Here is a 16499-nt window from a genome sequence, read left to right as displayed (position 1 = left end):
TCTTAAAAATATATTGCGTTATATGTATTTTAAAAGGGAAACAAAATGTATTGTGCAGTGTGGTTTGCCTGGCAAACAGTCTTGAGTGTTTTTTAGTTTGTTAGAATATTTCCTGGTAGTTTTGGTGCTTTTAAAAAAAAAATAATCTTTTAAGGGCAGAGTTGCAGGAATACACAGGCTCGATACAGGAACTGCAACTGCGTATGCATGTGTGTGTGTGAGTGTGTGCGTATATGTGTTGGGGGAAGGGGTGGTAAGAGTAAGTTTTGAAATTCAATCCATATTTCAGGTCAAATGAAAATTAATCTAGATACTTTTTTTTAATGAATGGTAGCAACACAGTGTTTACATTGCTAAATAAACCCCTCAACAGGCTTTATTAAAGATTCCAGATTAATTGCTTGCATTAACCTGGTAAAAAACTAAAATATACTTCATTTAAATTGATTTTTCTTCATGCATGAAGGCACTTAAAATAAAACAATTTACAAAAGTAAAGAAAGAATTGATGGAACTGATTTAGAAGCATTTAGAAATTGTCGATATGGATGTTTGTTGAAGGGGCTTGTTTGATTTTTGAATTTGAATTATATTTTCTTCTGTTCAGTTGTTCTACCCCAGAGAGAAATTCAACCATCCTTACGTCCTTAATTTACTGTGTGAGCAGGTGAGTAATGGCAGCAATTGCATCAGTTGCTTGAATCTTTATATTTTAATAGTGTGTGACAATATAATTAAAATTGAAATACAGTGTATTCATAGCAGTGCTCTACTTGTGGCATTTGGGCATATTGAGGTATATTTATCAAAGATCAACTCCAGCAGGGAAAGTATATTAACACTTTTTTTTCTCAGGATTCCTCTGAAGGGAAATGTTCTAATTAGCTTTTTATGAACTGTAGATTATGAGAGACACCTACTCAGATTCCTGCGTGAGAATTTCACGCGAAGAGCGGCGCAAAATGAAGGATCTGCTGGGTAGGAATTTTATTAAGCTGCTGTTGAGGCGCATTTTTTGCTATAATCGTCTGAGCCTTATTCTCTAGTTGATTGCTTTTTTTCTGGTCGTCAACAGCGAGCTTTCACATTGGAACGAGCATCAGCGCTGTGCCGGATGATGCTATGAAGAAGAGGGTTGTCATGGCAGCGAGAGACAATTGGGAAAATTATTTCACACGTCTCTACCCTGTGAAAGTAAATAACTCCCCTTCCACAAATGGGTGCAAGTCATATGTGCACATGCAGACTTATGCACACACGCACGCACACACAAAAATTATAGGTTTGCTTCCATGTAATATCCTTTGTGCCATATGGAATCCATATAGTGTGGCATATATAATAGCGTACTGAATATAGTGTATATTACAATACGTTCTATTCAGATTTTGAAATATGTCAGCAGCACAGTGAAATGTATTCTGAAATGCCTTTACAAGAACGTGTGGCCATGCATATATGTATGTCTGCTGTCTCAGGGAGGAAACGGAGGTGATGCTCAGCTTCTTGGTGTTTCTCATCGAGGCATCAGACTGCTGAAAGTGGCCCAAGCATCAGGCATCAACCCGAGACACCTAAAACTGCTGCGTAGCTACAGGTAGGACTGCATAATTCACACACTAAGTGCTTCATTGCTTTAAAAATAGCTCCACTTTTTCCATTTTTTCAAACACTGTTTCATACTGTTTGCATATTCTGATGGCTTGCATTGTCCCAAGCTGTGCCGTCTCTCATTGTTTGTGCAGTTATGCAGAGCTGTTGTCTGTGGAGCAGCAGGGTGTTGGGACAGTTCTATTCTGTCTGAAAAGTGAGGAGCTGAAGATACACTCTCCCCAAGCTCCTCAGATCAGCGCAGTAGTGAGCCTCTTCCTCACCACACTCACTAAGGTGCTTATATTTTAAAACCATTTATTGTATTTGTGTCATAGCACAGCATAGCTCACTGCTCACAGGACCTTGAAGACGTTCAAATCAGTGCTTTTTGGTTTAATGTACTGAAGCATTCAGGTCCATAGACTGATTTTATTTGTATAAATCCCTTTTATTATTGTGCAAAAAAGACAGAACATTTTGCAGGGAATCACTGTGTCCATTGTATGTATATATTACAGTATAAGTTTCAGTTTTACAGGAGAATTAAACAAACAAAAAAAATCAATCAATCAACCTTTATTTCCACTCAGTAATACATTGAGGGTAACCCTCATTTTAAATGCAGCCGAACATTTACAAAGTTAAAGGGACTAAAAACAAGTTTAAATTATAAAAACAAGCAAACAGTGTACAGTAAGATTTGATTAAGAAGAAATAAAATAATTTAGAATAAAATGATATGCAGACAGGCTAAAATGTAAAGCAATAAAACAAAGAGATTAATAATTAGAATAATAAAATATAAACACAAAAAAAGAAAATAAAGGACTAAAATAACACCACAATTATAAAAAAGGTAAATGATATAACTAAAATAAAGTTAAAAAAAAAATAATAATAATAATAGTGAAATAAAAAGGAAAAAAAGGCCTATCGTAAAACAAGCCATGAAATAAATAAAAGGATGAAATGAATAAAATAAATAAAAAGGCTAAAAGGCATGGATGATGTTTTCGTGTACTTTGGTACGCAGACACATCACAATATGCAGATTATATGTGATGTCCAATCATCTAAGTCTTATTGCTATCAGAGGCACACTGCTGCTGCTGCAGCTCAGCCAATCAGCTCTCCCTCCTGCCCTCCCTCTAAACCCATACATCACCCAGTTCCCCCTTCAAATTATCCCTTCCATTTTTAGCCTTTTTTAAATTTAAGCTGAGCGTGGAGTCAGCTAAAATCAGGGGGTTTAGTGCCGCTTTAAAGCAGAACGTTTTAGAGTGAATGACATTGTGGTTTATGTTTTCTTAACCGTTTTCCTCAGGGCTCAGAATATGTGGTTGCGCTGAAGAGCTACGTGACAGATGACAAGAGCCTGCTCAGTCTCCAGAGAGGCGACGTCATCAAACTGCTGCACATGGATGGGCTTCAGGAAGGTGCGCTGCTATTGTTCGCTGTTCTTCAGAAGACAAAAAAATGCTGTTGATCTCTTTTTGATCTCTTTTAATACCCCCGGCAACTTTATATCAGGCTAATTGATAAAGATACTGGAATATCAAAACAGTCATTAAAGCCTTTGTTGACAAATAGCACATGAATGGATTATTGCACCTGATTGTATTTTGGTGAATTATACTGAATTGCATAAGTCATGCTGCGTTTAATTGGAGCGTTTTCTCTGCAGGGTGGAGGTTCGGCTCTGCAGGGGGTCGCTCTGGTCTCTTCCCGCTCGACGTCACTCAGCCTTCTGCACCACCAGACTATCACAGCACCAACATGGAGCGCCAGCTTGAGAGGAGAAAAAGCATGAGGGCCTCTGGAAGCTCCTCAGTGCCCTCCAGTGGTCGTTCAGCTGAGCCCAGTAGGCCTGTGGGCTCGGCATCCAGTGAGCCCACTGTGGAGCGAGGCGTGGAAGAGGGGTCGATCCAGGGCTCGGAGTTAGACCTCCAGCAGTACCACATGACTGAGTTTGCCATGAAGTTCTTCCGAGAAGCCATTCTGAGGTTAATACCTTCAAATGCTTCTTCATGCACCCTCTGAGTGATGAGTTTTTAATGCATGTTCAAATGTCTGTGCATTAATAATTCCAGTACTTTAACTGTGAATACTGATCTAACAAAAAAAAACAAAAGTTTGTCAGTATTATTATATAACACATCTTTTTTTGTGTGTTTGCAGCATAATTACGAACAATTTTAATTGCATACAACCACTGTGTAACACAATAATAATGCACACAAATTATATTACAAATATTACTAATTTAAAGTAATTTATTTAATTTTATAATTTTATCGTTTTTTGATGTGGTTGATGTGGGCTTTTGCTATGCCAACAGTGCTGCCTGATTAAATTACTGGTGCATCTAAAAAATCTATATATATTTATATATATATATATATATATATTTAAGTGTTTATTTCTTTTATTGTTGATGATTATGGCTTACAGCCAATGTAAACCCAAAAATCAGTGTCTCAGAACATTAGAATCTTATATAAGAACAACTGCTACTTTTAGCAGTGTGGGCAGTGTGCCAAGTCCTGCTGGAAAATGAAATCTGTATCTCTATAAAAGTTAAAGTCAGCAGAGGGAAGCATGAAGTGCTGTAAGATTTTGTATGAAAATACTGCACTGACTTTAGACTTGATAATAAAACACAGTGGATCAACACCAGCAGATGACATGTCTCTCCAAACCATCACTGATTGGTGGAAACTTCACACTAGACCTCAAGCAGTTTGGACTGTGTGTCTCTCCACTCTCCACTCTTCCTCCAGACTCTGCTCCCTTGATTTACAAGTGAAATATAACATTTACTGATGATCAGTGATGGTTTGGAGAGACATGACATCTGCTGGTGTTGATCCACTGTGTTTTATCAAGTCCAAAGTTAGTGCAGTGTTCCTGGTGGACATATCAAGTTATTAAGCTCAACATGTGTAGTTCTGTGTGTCTGGAGTCTTTTAAATATGATAAATAGTCAAAAGAATGAAAAATTAGGAAAATTCAAGACTTCTTTTGTAAGTGTTCAGGGCCAAAAGGCACAGTGTTCTGATTCTGACCCGCATGCATTCTCTGTGTGCCCTGCTTCTCTAGGGCCAATGAGAGAGGTCAGCCCAGTGATGTAAAGAGCCTTGAGGAGATGGTCCAGCATACTGCAGTATGTTAAACTTTCATAAACATATTCCTGTGAAAAACTATATAAAATTATAATGGTGTTTAGGTCCTTGGGTTATTTTGTTTACTGTGATTCGATTCTGCCTCTCAGGAGCCCATCAAGGAGTCTCTCATCCTCTATTCAGACAATGAACTCAATGTTCTGGGGGCCCAGTGCTTCAAAAGTGAGTGAATATGTTTACGTAAACGTATTCATTTATATAGGTTTTGAAAATAGCCTACATCTCCCTTACTACTTTCTGTGTGTGTATATGTGTGTGTGTTTCTCTGCAGATGTAATGCAGTTTATGAATGATCGACCCATGAAGAAGGACCAGACGGAGGAAATGTGTGTGAACTCCATTCTACAGGTGATGCCTAATCACAAACACTAAGGGTCCTTACACCTTGCACAACGTGCGGAGTGATGCTCATTGCATCTTACACCCCGCCAATAGTCTTTAGGCATAGTTTTTATGCCTTGTGCCTGCACTGTGTAAATAACATCAGTGCTTGTGTATATATCTACGCTGATGGGCGTGGTGGTCTGGAAGTGAGGTGTGTGTTCAAGTAAATTTCTTGCATATTGCTATTTTGGCAATAGACACACGGCTGTGCCGCTGACTGAATAGAACCAAGACAACAGTAAACCCTCAAACGTTCATTGCTACCTTGGTAACAACGGTGTGCCCCATGTGCTCAATGCATCCACACATGTACTCTTTACACACACACAGAAGAATGCATAGCAGCAAACCCAACATTACATCAATAATAAACAGAATACTAAATAAAATAGCATTGCGTCACCGGTTCGAAATCTGTTCATGTAGCTTGCCAACGGTGCCGGAGCCCTAAGGGAGCACAACTGGCCTTGCTCTCTCTGGGTAGATAGATGGCACTCTCTCTCCCCTTATCACTCCAAAGGCGATGTTGATCAGCACAAGGCTGCGTCTGTGAGCTGATGTATCAGAACCAAGTCGCTGCGCTTTCCTCCGAGTAGCTGTGATGCTACTTGGCAATGCTGCATCAGCAGCAGCTTTTAAAAAGTCTGAGTATTACATCACATGTGTCGGAGGAGGCATGTGCTAGTCTTCACCCCCCTGGCGTTGGGGCATCACTAGTGATAGGGGGGAGACCTAATGAGTGGGTTGGGTAATTTGTTGTGTAAATTGGGAGAAAATGTCAGAAAAATAAGAAATAAAATTATTTTAAAAAATATAACATTGCCTTTCCTGTAAATGACACGAATGATATGTTAATATATCCACTGTCTCCTAAATTTGTGCAGTTGTGTATTATAGTTATATAATCTTAGTTCATGTTATTTGTCATATGTCTAAAGCACACTGTGTAATGACTATAAAGGTGTCTTATCTTACCCTATCTTATGTTATCTAAATGTGTGGTGAGGATAAGGTGCAGAGATCTGTAACATGCCATCACGTACAGTATATGTCATATATGATCACAGCAGTTGCTGAGGTAGAGAATATAGAGTAGTTAGTGCTATATAGAATTAGCAGCAAATATCGCAGATAGGGATAGAGACATATATTCTTGTACAAATTGGACATGAACTATAATTCTGATACCCAAGATGCATGGTGTGACCAGCTGTCTAGGTTTTTCCTGCCTATATTCTGAGAAAATGAAATTTGTAAAAGTACTAATTACTGTTACTTGTTACTTATTATTATTATTATTATTATTATTATTATTATTATTACCTGTTACTTGTCATAATCTTAAAGTAGACACTTCAAAGATTAAGAAAAACCCCAAGATGTTTTTATTTAATGCACAAGATTTTAGTGTAATATGGAAACATACAGGCAAATTTACACTTTTTGCAATTTTTTAATATTTTTGTCCCAAAATTAAGTCAAAATGTGTAAAAAACTTAAAAATAGCCATTCCGTTAAATTCCTTGGCCCAGAATTGTATGGAAAAGTGTGCTCATTTGTCTGTATATGTTGTTAACTCAAGGAGCTATGCCATTTTCTTCATATTTTTTTTCCGGTTCGGAATTAGCATAGATGCATTAAAGGGTTAAAAATAAATGTCATGGGACATTATTTCATCCTGTTACCTGTCAGAATCTTAAAATAGACACTTCAAAGATTAAGAAAAAACAGGTGGCGAAAAAAAATCCACTATGTGCTCGTGGACCCCTGTTTCCATCTAGACTATAATAATCAGTCCTTGTTGAACAATAATTAGTTTGTATTTCACAGAGCAGAAGACCTGAGAACCAGACAAATCCTTCTATATTCAACACAAGCTCTTATTTACTGGTCCGTGTGCCTCGTCCACAGTGACCACAAACCTAGCTCATGGCCCTTGGGCAATGTTTAATACTAACCAGATCCAAAAACCATTAACCAACCGTTAACCATTTTACACCAGGAGCACCAACTTTCATAAGCCTCATTGGCTAACTTATACACACAACCCATCGCCACTTATGAAAGCAGTGAATCTACCTTATAAACACACTTGTTTTTAGACTGGCCAGAATAAATTAAATAGAATTGAACTGCAAGAGCACAATATTGAGAATATTAAGAAACTGAACTGTTTTTCTCTGTTTGTGAAATATTCTCATGCAGCTTGGAAAAGAGAAGGAGTTCCTCAGAGATGAGATATACTGCCAGACCATCAAACAGACAACAAACAATCCAGTCAGGTGAGTAAAGTGTGTTTATGGTAACTTTTAATAACAGCTTTCTGACTTTTGTAGATGTGTGAATCAGGGTAAACACTGTTGTGCTGGGTCTGTGCAGAGAGAGCTGTACACGAGGCTGGCGCCTGATGAACCTGCTCACAGGCTTCTTCCCATCTTCCAACACTTTACTGCCCTACCTTATGCATCATCTACAGAGGTGCGGTCAGGATCCTAACCACCCCTACCAAGGTACAGCACTTCTTCTCACCACACAACCTCACACAAGAGTTTTTTTGTCCTATTTATTATTGCATATCTGGTTTAAGCTGGATTTATCAAGTAATCTAGCTGTAGTTTCCACATTCAAGGTTATTAAAATGACACAGCTTTATATAATAGCAAGTTTTTTGCTATCAAACATGCCTTGCCATATTCATACTCAAGGCTAACAAAAGGAGCTGTATTATTTAAACGAGTTATGACTCATCATCAAGAAAAATTGTTGCACACAGAAGGCATTGACTGACATGAACGAAATTTTGTGGGTAATGCGAGTGCGTCGTGCTGCTCACTAGCCTTGAACCTCAAAGTTTCTGTATCAAAAATAAGAGGTGTTGAATTTAAAACGTTTCTTTGTTTTTTTATCTTTACTGTGATCATATTAAAATACAAAACAAAAGATGAATTCCTAAGTAAATAAAGTAAAATTACTGTTACATGGCGAGTTGAATGACTGTGATGCTCCTGGTTTAAAGCCTCTGCTGTTATCTTTGCATCATCATGCTTTTATACCAATCAGATTGCATCACAATCTGACATTTTCTGTTAAATAGTATAACAAAAGTATTAAATACACATCTTCAATATACAAGTCTAACCAAAACAAAGAAATGGCTCTTACAGGTAGGTTTGAAACTGTGAGACGTGCCAATTATTTAAGTTTCTTGCTCAGCCATGAATTTGATATAAGCAAAGATGGGTCTTATCACTGTACCTGAGTGACTATACAAAGTCATCCAGTAGTGCTTGTTTTCTGTTCTGACTGTTCTTGTACTGCTATTTTAGTAGCATCTTTTGCAAGCAAAGTATGCCTAGTTTGTTGTTGGGGGCAGTGAATAGAAGAGGTCACAAACCACAGAGAGGGAAAACCAACAAATTGTTCTTTTGTGTGTGTGTGTGTGTGTGTGTGTGTGTGTAACCTCTGCACACAAGGCCATGCAGCAGAATTAAAAATAGAATACGCTGTTTTCATAAATTACCTGCTCGCGCACCTTCACAGTGTGAACACGGAGGTCAGATTTCTAAGATCGCTATACTGCACCCTTAAAATAGCAATCTGCCAAAGTCAGAGCACACCTGGCTCTTAAAGGGAATGTCAATTGACACACTGATTCGTTTATTTTACATTACGCCTAAACCACACCCATGATTAATTTATTCTGGGTGCACCTACTTTTGTGAAGATGATTGTGTATACATTCAGTTGTTGTTTCTAAATGGCTAGAATCACATATCATACATCAGTTGCATTAGTGTGTGTGTATGGAAAAAAAATCTTTGATTTTACCAAATTGAAAACCTCTGGAATATAATCAAGAGGAAGATGGATGATCACAAGCCATCAAACCAAGCTGAACTGCTTGAATTTCTGCACCAGGAGTAAAGCCATAACGTTATCCAAAAGCAGTGTGTAAGACTGGTGGAGGAGAACATGCCAAGATAAATGAAAACTGTGATTATAAAAACAGGGTTATTCCACCAAATATTGATTTCTGAACTCTTAAAGCGGTATGAATATGAACTTGTTTTCTTTGAATTATTTGAGGTCTGAAAGCTCTGCGTCTTTTTTTGTTATTTCATCCATTTCTCATTTTCTGCAAATAAATGCTCTAAATGACAAAATTTTTATTTGGAATTTGGGAGAAATGTTGTTGTAGTTTATAGAATAAAACAACAATGTTCATTTTACTCACACATACCTATAAATAGCAAAATCAGAGAAACTGATTCAGAAACTGAAGTGGTCTCTTAATGTTTGACTTGTGTTTGGTGATTTTAGAGCTGTCTCATGTGTGTGAAGATAATCTAAAACGCTCACTGGCCTACGGAGGACGCAGACATATTCCTTCCCACACAGAGATACAAGTACTTTTGGTAAGTTCGAATGTTTTTGAACTTAAACTAAAGAACAAATATGAATTAATAAAGTATTTATTTAACTACAGTATTTAACTAAAACAGTAAGTAATGCAGAACAAAATTCTTTTGTAAAAGTAAGCATATTAATTATTTCTCTCTTTTTCTGTTCAGGCTGGGCGTAACAGTCGTCGTCTACCTATTGTGCTCCCAGGTGGAGTGGACTTCCCATGTAAAGTCCGCAGCTTCAGTGTAAGCGCACATCAGAAAAAGCTCAGAATATCTCTTTATATCTCCAGTAATCATCTATCACAGCAGAGATGATGCATGGGTGAATCCAGTTCATGTGTTTTATATGTGTGTGGGTGTGTGCATGCTTATTCAGGTGGCGCAGGAGGTGGTGTCAGACATTTGCTCAGAGATGGGTGTGATTAATCCAGCGGAGGTGCAAGAATTTTCCATCTATGCCACACAGAGAAAGAGTAAGCAGACCTTATTCCCAAATGTTCTTAGTTTTCTCTTCATCTGTTCTTCTGGATTACTTCGCATAACTGTAGAGCTGCTAATTTATTATCAATATACAGTACCAGTCTAAAGTTTGGACATACCTTCTTATTCAATGTTTAGATTTATTTCTTTATATTTAATTTATTTTCTTCATTGTAGATTGATATTAAATACATGAAAACAATTATAGGACACATATGGAATTACATAGTAAACAGTAAAAAAAAGGTTTGTTCTCCACATTAATCCCCTGATCTAAACCTGATGATCTGAGATGGTTATTTGAGCTGAAGCTTTACAGCATGAAGGAAAAGCAGCAACTATTGTTCAGCACCTCCAGGAACTCCTTCCTTCAAGATGCTGAGATTAAAATACCAAGAATGTGCAGATCTGTCATCAAAGCTAAATGTAAAGAATTATAAGAATTATAAGAAGTATAAAACATATACTGGTTTGTTTAACACTTTTTATTTAAATATTAATTCTGCATCTGTGCTCCTGTAGAGCTTTAATGTAGTCTTCAATATTAAATTTACAATGTAAAAATCATAAAAAGAAAGAAAACACATTGAATCAGAAGAGGTGTGCTCAAACTTTTGACCGGTACTGTATTTCGCAATAGAAAATGATAAGATTTTTTCCATTGTTTCAGTTCACATTGTTTAAAGCTGCTGTCACTGACTGATGTTTAATACAGGTCACATTATGTAAATTGTAAATTGCATTTTTTTCAGTTTGTAGGTACAGACATCTATCATGGTTTTGCTTTGCAATATACTGTATTTAGTGACTTTTTTATTCAGCTCAACTCAACTTTATTTATAAATATAAATATATAAATATATAAAACAACAGCCGAAGTGCTGAAGTGCTGTACATAGATAATTCTAAAACATAAAAACAAACATTAAAACAATAAGACAAAATAGAAATAAAACTGTAAAAGATAATTAGACAATAATAAAACTGTGAAAACCTACCAAAACAAGAACAAAATCTCATTTTGAGTTAAAAGCCAAAAAATATATATTTTTTTATTGTTCACATCAATATTGAATAAATATTGTATGGACTGAAGTTAGGAAATATATTGAGATATACATTTTGGCCATATTGTCCTGCTCTAGCCAGAAGTATGTAATTGGATTATCGTTTCTTTCCAATGAAAAACATGCATCTCCATTTTTATGTTTTTTTTTTTTTTTTTTTTTTTTTAGTTTACTACATAATTTGAACAGACAAACTGTCCTTCACACTGTGCCAAATTTACATATTGAAATGAATAGACTAATAGAAATACTTCAAAATGACCTGAAATAAATTTTTACATTGACTTGCATTGAAATTTAGAAGGTTTTTCTCTTTCCTGTTTTGGAGATACTTATTTTTCATTGGACAGCGATATTATGAAGTATGGCCATGTGAATTATGGAATTATGAACCAGGTCTGATAGACTGGTAGTTTGATAGATGGATCATATGACATTCCATTTCTAAAGATGGGCAGACATCTAACATTCCTCAAGCCACAGTGTCATTTTGTACTGAGAATACACCATAGAAGGCATTACCACCCACAGTGGACAGTAGAGACAGTGGGTGGTGATGATCTGGCTTGAATTGTTCAACACACACACATCAACTGCAGGTCAAGGCAGCTTTAATGTAGCTTTCATGAGACATGACAATATTAGTGCAGTGTTAGTCCCATGACTTTTGGCATTTTAGCCAAGTGGAAAGTGTTGCTGTCCTCTCAGCATCATCGGCACAGTGGGCAGTTAGCTGGCTGAAGAGATTGGAATGTGGATTAGCATTTAGCACGGTGCAGATACCACAAATATGATTGAGGTCATCAAATATGATTGAGGTCACGTCCATTTATTGTAGGATAAGTGGGTAATGTAATTATCATGACAGGCCTATTCACAGCATGCCACTTGCATGTACCGGAGTCTCATTGTTCCAGTCTACCAAGAAAAATATTGTTTTGTATTATATGAGCCCTTTTGTTACAATAATTAAATAATCATTATTTTATTGTTCTCGATGTGGGATGTGATGCTAAGTAAACCACACGCTTTCTGACGTCACTCTCTGTTCTTAATGACCATACAGCAGTCAGAAATACAGACAATCTGAAAAAAATAATCATCATGAATACCTCTGCTCCTCTTTCTTAGGTGGAGAAGTGCGTCCCATCCACCCTAATGAGTATCTGTTTGACTTCCTGCTTGACGATGGCTCAATCATCCTCTCTTTCCATCGACTCGTCTGGCAGCACCCCCTGCACTTTGACAATGACCTCTATGTGGAGTTTCATTACCAGCTGGTACTGTTTGCTGTTTTTTTAAAGAATGTGTTTTTGTAGCATTTTAGACCTTCTATCACACCTACTGTACCTTGTTTGGTCCGGTTCAGACCAAAGATCCAAAACTTGGTCCAACTATTAAAAAGGAGATGGCCGTGGCCCAGCTCCTTATTTATTTAACCCTTTATTTAACCAGGAAATTCCATTGAGATCAAAATCTCTTTTTTTCGAGGGAGATCTGGCCAAGACGGCACACCATGTCCAGTCACAGAGAATTACAACAAAGTGTTTACACAAACGCAATTAAAATAAACATAAATCAACATAAAAGAACAAAACAGAGGGAGAATAAATTTACGAGTAGCATTTGCATGTTTCCATCAGAGAACTCTTTACCAAGGTTTTAATCTCACTTAAAGCTCCACTAGGTAGGATTGAGATTTTGTGCTTGTGAGCTTCCCCTACAGTTGTAGAGTGTAGTAAATGTTTCAGGCGGATTAGTTTCTCTTTCTCATTTTCTGTCTTTCACAGACATATTCGGTCTCTTTCCAGCTTCTGCCAGAGTGTCTGTATGTTAGTTTGTAAAGATTGAACCAATAGTCCATGTAGAACTGTTAGAACTAAAGGTCGGAAAGCAGGTCGCAGTTCTCGCGAGCGTTGGTCGCGGCCGCCTCGAAAAACTTACAGAGTCTGGTTTAAGCTCAGAGGAGCTCCGGCACAGACACGAGAGCACCGCTATTCCTCCTATTACACCTCAATGCAGCGCTGCAGTGAGTTTCAAGCTGTAATTTTACTTCTTTAAAAAGATCAAAAATCAAGGAAATCCTACCTAGTGCTGCTTTAAGGAAACCAACTCATTAAGCTGTAATTTGCTTTGAAGTTTATTCCAAGACCATGGTGCAAAATATGAACAGGATTTTTTTTTGCCCATACCATGGTGCAGTTTTTTTGCAGAGTGAAAACTTTGTGCGTCTCAGCAGAGGAATACTAACCTGCACGTTCACGCTGTGAAGATACACCAGCAGCTCATTTAAGGGAACAGTAATGTTATTTTATTTGTTATTCTGTGTATTATTCTGAGTTAAAAGTCAGGTTTGCGCCCTGTAGGAATGAACTCTGACGACTGACTGTTGTCTAAATTTATTTCAGTCAGTGGAGCTCCTGTGTTTTTTATCACCACCACCACTCACTTCCAGACCACCACACCCATCAGTGTAGATTTATTCCTAAACTCTGATGATATTTTAACAATGCAGGCACAAAGTGTGAAAATAGAGTGTTGACTGGGTGTAAGATAGCAAAGAGCATCTTGGCTCATGTCAAATATATAATTTAACAAACACATAAACCTCGGTTTGAACTCTGGCCTAGACTTTCAAGTGTGAAAACACCCTAAAATATTTTTTAGTCCATCTTCACCAAACTCTAATTCTTCTCAGTGTACAGTCAGAATGGACTCTGAGCTTGTGTATGTCCTTCAGGCTCTGGCTGACTATCTGGATGGAAAGCTCCTGCCTAGCAACAGTTCCGCAGCTCAGCAGAGGGTGGCAGAGTTGGCTGCACTTCAGCACATTGCTCTGGGCTTGACTCAGCAACCCACTATGTAATATTTATTTCAAGGATTTTTACATATCAATAAGTTTCAAACTCGTTCAGTTTCTTAAACTTGTCAGTATTGTGTCTGAAAGTAATTTTGTGACCATTTTCTCTCATGATGTTTTGATCTATTTAGGCAAGGGATGAAGGAGTATGTTCCCAGTCTGAATGGACTGACTCTTAATGAACTGCACAGTGCTACACTGAGACAGCTGTCCGTCACTCCAGCTCTCAGCTCTTTGGAAGCCAAAGTTCAATTTCTCAGTGAGTAACAGACTGCAGTGAAACAGCTTGGCCTGGGATAGCCATAATATAGCATAAAATATATATATAATATATAATATAATGATAATATACTTGATTCAACACAATGGGTAATATTGAGGTCAACTCTGAAAAAAAAAAATAGACCACTTAAAATGATGAGTTTCTTTGATTATACCAAACTGAAAGCCTCTGGAATATAATCGAGAGGAAGTTGGATGATCTCAATATTTTTAAATTTTTATATTTTGCACCAGGAGTGGCATAAAGTTATCCAAAAGCAGTGTGTAAGACTGGTGGAGGAGAACATGCCAAGATGCATGAAAACTGTGATTAAAAACCAGGGTTATTCCCCCACATATTGATTTCTGAATGTGAACTTTTTTTTTATTTTTTATTTTTCATTATTTGAGGTCTGAAAGCTCTGTATTAACAATGTTAATTTTACTCAAACATACTCAAACTCAAACCTATGAATAGCAAAATCAGAGAAACTGATTCAGAAAGAAACAACCATCATATTCACATGGTGGTCATATTGTTGTGGTACTTTAAATTTAAAGGTTCATAAATGTTTATTGGCTTGCATGGAAAAATAAGTATTAAAATAGATTTTAAAAATGTATTACTAATGCTGAAATCTTCCACTTAGGGTCACCTACAGTAAGTTGTGTAAGCCTTTTTCAAGGTTCTTTAAAAGTTATTTTAAAATATTTTGAAGTATGTATATATACATTTTAAGCCTGTACAAGGGGTTTTGCATTATAAAAAAAATATCTATTTGATCAGGAGAAGACCCTAGGGGTGTACAATATAACATTTATAATAAATTAAACATTTCATGCTTTTTTGCTGCTTAAATTTTATTAAAAGAAAACATGTACTGTTCACGATATTTTTTAATATTATTTATTTTATGATTTATTTTACCTCAAATATCAATATTCATGAAGAGCATTGTTGCTGATATATTTAACTGATTATTAAAAATTGAGAGCCTTGTGATTTTTCCAATACAGATAATTAAGGCTTAAAATTTTAATAATGTCTGATATAAAGACAAAAATTATAAACTGAATAGTTTATAATGAAGTTTTTGCTTTGCTTTGTTGAAAGATATTAGGTATCTCTGGTTAAAGGCAGGTTAGTTAGCATGAGTAAAATAAGTGTATAAAAGTATGAAATCGGTGTGTAAATCTTTTTATAAAATTAATGTTTAAAATCAAGTAATAAATAGATTTGGTTAGGTGTTTTAGTTTGACTCAGTGTGGGTCTAATTTTTATTCAGTTAAAGCACTTTTAATTAATAGAAATGTAAGCAGAATTTGAATGAATTACTTTTTTTTCAATGTTGCTTTTATTTGTTATTTACGTCTGGTATTAAACTTTTTTTTTATTTCAGAGAATATAAGTTCACTGCCCCTGTTTGGCTCCAGCATATTCACGGCTCAGAAAGTCAGTCATCCCAGTTGCCCATCTCCCTGCTTGGTGGTCGTAAACTTCCAGACTATCAGCATCGTTCACCCAAATACCCAGGTACAACACTCATAATCTGATATAAAAAATGTTTTATGATTATAGAGCTGACATACAGAACCATCACTCATCACTGTGCATGTTAATCTGCAGGCGGCATCATTAACAATCCCAGTAGAGGAGGTGCAGACCCTGCGCTCTGTCCATCCCAAGAAGGAGAAAGTGCCAGCAGTGGAGATCAACGTCGGTGATCCGTCTCGACCCAAAATCATCACCATTTATCTGAAACAGGTACGACATCTGTAGAACAGGGGTGGGGAAGCTGATTTAACTGCTCAAACACACCTAGGTTACATTTACATAGCAGGTAAATGTGACTCATTAGGAGCTCTGGGTAGTCCAGAGCGCTGCCTCTATAATCAGGAAATCGCTGGTTCTCATCCCAATCATGCAGCTTGCCATCAGCTGCCAGAGCTCCGAGAGAGCACAGTTTGCCTTGCTCTCTCTGGGTGGGCAGATGGCACTCTTTCACCTCATCACTCCTAGGGTGATGTAGATCAGCACAAGGCGTCTGTGAGCTGATGTATCAAAACCAAGTCGCAGCGCTTTCCTGCGAGTGCACTGTGATACTACTCGCTAATGCTGAGAGGAGATGTGCTTCGACCATTCAAAACCTTTAAATGAACGTTGATTCAATATCATTGGGCATTATGTTGATTTATGTTAAATAAAAGTGGTTTAAAAGATTTAAATGTTTTTCCTTCATCAACAATAAAAGATGTAATACAACCA

The 16499-nt window shown here is 36.9% G+C and overlaps 1 protein-coding gene across 1 annotated transcript in view; it reads left to right on the top strand.

Moving 5' to 3' along the window:
• Nucleotides 1–16499, top strand: part of myo15b (myosin XVB) — a 65005-nt gene that overhangs the window by 47839 nt on the left and 667 nt on the right. Inside the window, exons 46-65 of the mRNA XM_022670899.2 lie at nt 608–667; nt 903–978; nt 1076–1194; nt 1479–1597; nt 1746–1887; nt 2918–3029; nt 3278–3596; nt 4693–4756; nt 4865–4937; nt 5047–5123; nt 7365–7441; nt 7539–7669; nt 9480–9574; nt 9731–9808; nt 9942–10038; nt 12244–12392; nt 13853–13974; nt 14104–14231; nt 15634–15767; nt 15861–15998. Coding sequence (XP_022526620.2) covers nt 608–667; nt 903–978; nt 1076–1194; nt 1479–1597; nt 1746–1887; nt 2918–3029; nt 3278–3596; nt 4693–4756; nt 4865–4937; nt 5047–5123; nt 7365–7441; nt 7539–7669; nt 9480–9574; nt 9731–9808; nt 9942–10038; nt 12244–12392; nt 13853–13974; nt 14104–14231; nt 15634–15767; nt 15861–15998 — 2310 coding nt within the window. The remainder of the gene's footprint in view (nt 1–607; nt 668–902; nt 979–1075; nt 1195–1478; nt 1598–1745; nt 1888–2917; nt 3030–3277; nt 3597–4692; nt 4757–4864; nt 4938–5046; nt 5124–7364; nt 7442–7538; nt 7670–9479; nt 9575–9730; nt 9809–9941; nt 10039–12243; nt 12393–13852; nt 13975–14103; nt 14232–15633; nt 15768–15860; nt 15999–16499) is intronic.

Source organism: Astyanax mexicanus, chromosome 15 (genome assembly GCF_023375975.1).
Source record: "Astyanax mexicanus isolate ESR-SI-001 chromosome 15, AstMex3_surface, whole genome shotgun sequence".
Taxonomy (NCBI): domain Eukaryota; kingdom Metazoa; phylum Chordata; class Actinopteri; order Characiformes; family Acestrorhamphidae; genus Astyanax; species Astyanax mexicanus.
Note: the sequence above shows the minus strand (reverse complement) of the source record. Positions and strands in the feature narration are given on the sequence as shown.